Source organism: Stegastes partitus, unplaced genomic scaffold (assembly GCF_000690725.1).
Source record: "Stegastes partitus isolate 25-593 unplaced genomic scaffold, Stegastes_partitus-1.0.2 Scaffold1145, whole genome shotgun sequence".
Classification (NCBI taxonomy): domain Eukaryota; kingdom Metazoa; phylum Chordata; class Actinopteri; family Pomacentridae; genus Stegastes; species Stegastes partitus.
In genome coordinates, this window is record NW_007578876.1 from 148,095 (window position 1) to 152,830 (window position 4,736).

General features: G+C 43.6%; 1 protein-coding gene across 1 annotated transcript in view; it reads left to right on the top strand.

The window, feature by feature from the left end:
* Window positions 1–4,736, top strand: part of ccdc9 (coiled-coil domain containing 9) — a 29,465-nt gene that overhangs the window by 9,189 nt on the left and 15,540 nt on the right. Inside the window, exons 6-9 of the mRNA XM_008296665.1 lie at window positions 788–871; window positions 1,227–1,391; window positions 1,484–1,665; window positions 3,283–3,344. Coding sequence (XP_008294887.1) covers window positions 788–871; window positions 1,227–1,391; window positions 1,484–1,665; window positions 3,283–3,344 — 493 coding nt within the window. The remainder of the gene's footprint in view (window positions 1–787; window positions 872–1,226; window positions 1,392–1,483; window positions 1,666–3,282; window positions 3,345–4,736) is intronic.

Genomic DNA, 4,736 nt, shown 5'->3' on the forward strand with positions numbered 1-4,736 from the left:
GCAAACTCCACGCAGAAAGATTCCGGTGTCCCCACCGGGACGCGAACCGGCAACCTTCTTGCTGCGAGGCAACAGTGCTACCAACTGCGCCACCCTGCAGCCCTATTATGGAGAATAACCCAACTAATATAATAATATAGCCAAGACCCCACAGTGTTATAAAGGACAAAACTTAACCTAACTAATATGAAAAACTAGTTTACAGCTGAAGTTTTGAATCCTACAAAACTATAAATAAAAACCCAACAACTCCAGGGATTCCCTGATGAGCAAACTTTGTTTATAGATATTTGGTTTTTTTTTTTATGTTTTATTATTAATTTCTTCAAATTATTTCATAAAGGCTGATTGGAAGCCCACTAATCTGAATCCATGGCGGAGAAATCTGTGTTCTCCAGTAAAAATCAGCCTTCTTACTGAAACCTGGCTTCTTGTTTACATTTAATAAACCAGCCTATCGACTGTAACCTGCTTATTAAAGTGCCTGTACAGCACTGTTTAAATCTGCACTTAAGGAGCAGAATTATACAAGAATTATAATCTTTTTTTTCACATAGAAAAATAATAATAAACTGGTGTATATTGGTGCATCAGAGGGAGAGAGAATCATGTATTTGTATGGGGGAGTCGGGCAGCACAGCGGAGGTGCTAATAATAAAATCTGTGGCTAAATATCTTCTTCTGTGACGACCAAACAGAAATATCCAAGCGCACACTATGCATGGATGAGTCTGTGTTTGTAAAATAATGCATCTGTCACTAATGCTGATGGTTTGTTTTTGGACAGGAATGGGAGGAGAAGCGGCGACAAAACATCGAGAAGATGAACGAAGAAATGGAGAGAATAGCAGAGTACGAGCGAGGACAGCGGGTACGAGAGTTTAATCAACATTTTAATGAGCTTCTGTATATTAGATGTTGTGCGTTTGCAGCACTTTGGACGTCGCTGCTGACTTTCCAAACTCACCGACACAATAAGGATGCCTAATTTGGTTAATTGATAATGATTCTTGCTTGATCTCAGGTTATTATCAACATAACTTGTGTTTTCCTCATTTTTACTCCCTGTTTTGGTTTGATTTCTGGTCTCATTTCGGCTGTTTTTGTCTGTAAATACACAAATTTAACTGTGTTTTGAAATGTGTTGCCGCATGACAGAACTGTGGCTTCGACTTTCATCCTAAAAAGCTGCGGTCTGCATTGCATTTATCGTTTTTGGTTTTCAGGTGGACGGAGACAAACCGATCCGCAACTTCCTGGACGACCCGAGACGTTCGGGTCCAGCGCCAGACATAGACCGCAAGGAGGGCAGCAGGAGACACGTACGGAACTGGGGCGGTCTGGACTTCGACAACGTGAAGACGGGAGCCGAGCTGGAGAAAGAGTGGACCGTGAGTGATGCGGTTCTTTACAGACGGTTTGCAGGAGCGAGAATCTTTTTAAAATTTCCGTCACTGCAGTTTGCACTTTTTTGGCTCCGCAGAGTCGAAGGCCCGGTCCGAAAGGCTCCGTGGACATGACCATGTCCATGACCGGCCGGGAGAGAGCCGAGTACCTGCGCTGGAAGAAGGAGCGCGAGCAGATCGACGAGGAGCGGTTAGCTCGCCATCGTAACGCCACGGGGCAGTGGAGACGAGAGTGGGACGCTCAGAAGACGGACAGCATGTGAGGACGGGGAGGGGAGGCTCATTTATTGTGTCTGTTAGAATGAAACTCTGGACTGAAACTGGACTTTTTTTGTCACTAGCATTCTTGTATAAAACTTGATCAGAGTCTAAATAGTGTAAATTCAATTAACTGGGCAGAAGTTAGAGAGGCACACATCTGTCTGACAAAAAAACCTGAGCCAGGAAGTCCAAGGAGCTCTGCAGACTTTTGTGATATAATTGTATAGATGTGACCAGGATATAAAACCACTGGAGTGTGTCCAGAGGCAGAAAAGCCTCAATAGGCATTTTGGAACCACCGTTACAAAACCAGCTATCTGAAGGTTCTTGGTCAGAGAGGAGACCAGAAACTCAGCGGTCGCTCTGTTTGAGCTTTCCTCTGCAGAGACGGAAAACCTCTCAGAAGGACAATTATCTCAGCAGAAGTCCATCACTCAGACCTTTGTGGTAGAACACAAGAAAAACTACTCTCCGGTCTGATGAAACTAAACTCTTTGGGCTGAGGGAGAACTTCAGGTATCGTCAGGTGAAACACCAGGCGGCTGCTCATCATCTGACTAATGGTGAAGCACGGTGGTGGCAGCATCATGTGATCAGTGGCAGCAACACGGCGACTGTTCGGCCAGATTTAATGAGCTCCGGAGTGCAAGTTCCACTTAAAGTAGGACAATTAGCTGAAACAAGCAGCAAAAAACAACACTGGAGCAACTTCAGAACAAGTCTCTGACTGTCAGCGAAAGCCCAGTTTTAAACCTCACAGAACATCTGTAGAGAAACACATCTGGTCGGATATGCAGGAAGAACAGAATAAATTCAGGTGTGTCGAGACTTACCCAAGAAGAGCCGTAGCTGTACCGGCTGCTAAACAGGCTTCTGCAAAGCAATAAATTAGGCGTGAAATAGAGTCGACTGAAGGGAAATTAAAATGTTATCGCTTCAAAATGAAATCTACAACAAAGCCAAATTAAACTTTATTGTCAATATCTCTACATAAAGAGAAGTTTAACCCTCCTGTTACCTTCAGCATCTTTTATCCTTGGGTTCAGTTTGACCCCAGCAATTTAAACCTCCAGAAAATATCCTAATTAAAATTGTTACCCAACTTTATGTGTAAATAGTCCTTTAAATAAAACTGAAAAAATTCTGTCAATGACTTATTTAGAGATGTTGAATGGAGTCCCCGAAGATAACAGAGAGGTAAATGCCATTTCTCAGAGGCCAACAGTGTACAAAATTGATAAATCTAAATATATATATGAAGAATATGAAATATAAATATGGTACAAATAGTACAGCGAAGGGGAAATTGTATCTGTAGCAGCGTATCTGGAGAGACCAGAATGACTCTCAAAGTGTCCAAACACTGTCAATAAACTGCACAAAAGAAGCAAAGGAGTCAGTTTTCCAGTCAGTCAGGTTTAATCAGGCGTCTCTGTGGTTCGCCACCATATTAATGAACTGAACTGCACCTAAAGACAACAAACGTCAAGCGTTCGGTCCAGCAGAGAGGAGAGGAGGTGTCGGAGTCGCTGTCAGCCGGGATCAAACATGACGACTAAGTGGCTCTACGAAGGTTTGACGTGTGTGTGTCGCCGCCTGCGGCCTTTTTTCACAGGTTCAAAGAGGACCCATATGTAGCTGCTGAGGGCGTCGCATCCGAGCAGGGCGGCAGGAGAGGCAAGTCCATGCACACACACACACACACACACACACACACACACACACACACACACACACACACACACACACACACGAGGGTGACGTCGCTGTGGTTACACAACAGCTGGCAGGACGAGCACAGCGGCCGACCCTCCGTCACCTCCACCGTGTCACTGCGACACGCTCGCCGTAAACAGCAAACACGCTTCCTCAGCCTCCCTCCTCCAGATAATTAAGCTCGTTATGTAAATGCCCGCCGTATTTCCCCCGAGTCCGAACCAACCTTAAGCCGCGGTCGCTCTGATTCGGGGAGACGAGGGTTTTTACTTTATGGGTGACTTTGACCAACTCAGAAAAACACAACATATCTTAAAAAAAGAAGCTTTTAATTAACTCGGATTGATTAGTTTTCACATTAATCAGTTGGCTGATGAGCGTTTGCAGCCGAAAACAGCAGCAAAGCTCAAAATTATGCTTCAAAATTAACAACCTGCAGCACAACAACCAAATATTAATTAATAAATATACAAATATTACTAATTTATCCCTCGCCACAGAAATGTACACGTTACAGCAGCTCGATAGGAAGAAGCAGCACAAGAAATGTAAATATAATCTGAAAAACACAGATATAATAAAGACAGTATGCACCTTTACGTGTACAGAAATGGTGTGATGGATGTAGAATTTAATATTTATACAGAATCGTAGCGCTACATTGCTGCCCAAAAAATCAGCGTTAACTTGATGTTCCTGCACAAGAAGAGCTGTAAGAGAACAGTGTCGTGTTTTGTTGTTGGGTTATAAAGAGAAAACGCAGCGTTGCATTTAGTTTTTGAGCCATACGGAAAACAAACATGAGGTTTTTTTACGCTTAAACATCTGCAGGGAGAAAAGACAGAACAGCGTTAAAAGTAAACGATATATATGCAGCAAAAACGATTTATTCTTTCCGCTTGGTGAACGACGGTGGAGAAAACGGAGAAGTCTCGCAGAGCTGCAGCGTCTTGTCCTCATATGCAAATTGACATTTAACCCCAAGAGACTCGGTTTAACATATTTAAGGCTCTGAAGTCGTCCTACTCGGAGTCAGCGGAGCGGCTTCACGACTCAATTTTGCTCGTCGGTTATTTCAGTCAGTCATCTGGATGATAAAATAATTTACTCTGGGACCGAGATACCTCCAGGACACGGCCGTGCGCGAATGTCACAACGTCAGACGGCGAAAAAACAAAACAACAAGTCAGACGGTGTATTTCTGTGGCTTTGCATCTTTAATGCTGCTCTTGTTTTATCTCATGCTTATTACTGTACCTCAGATGTGACTTGTTGTAGCAGCGAGAGAGAGACGATCACTGAAAAGTGTAGCGCGGACACAAAAACACAACTACAGCAGCTCAGTTCTTTTAT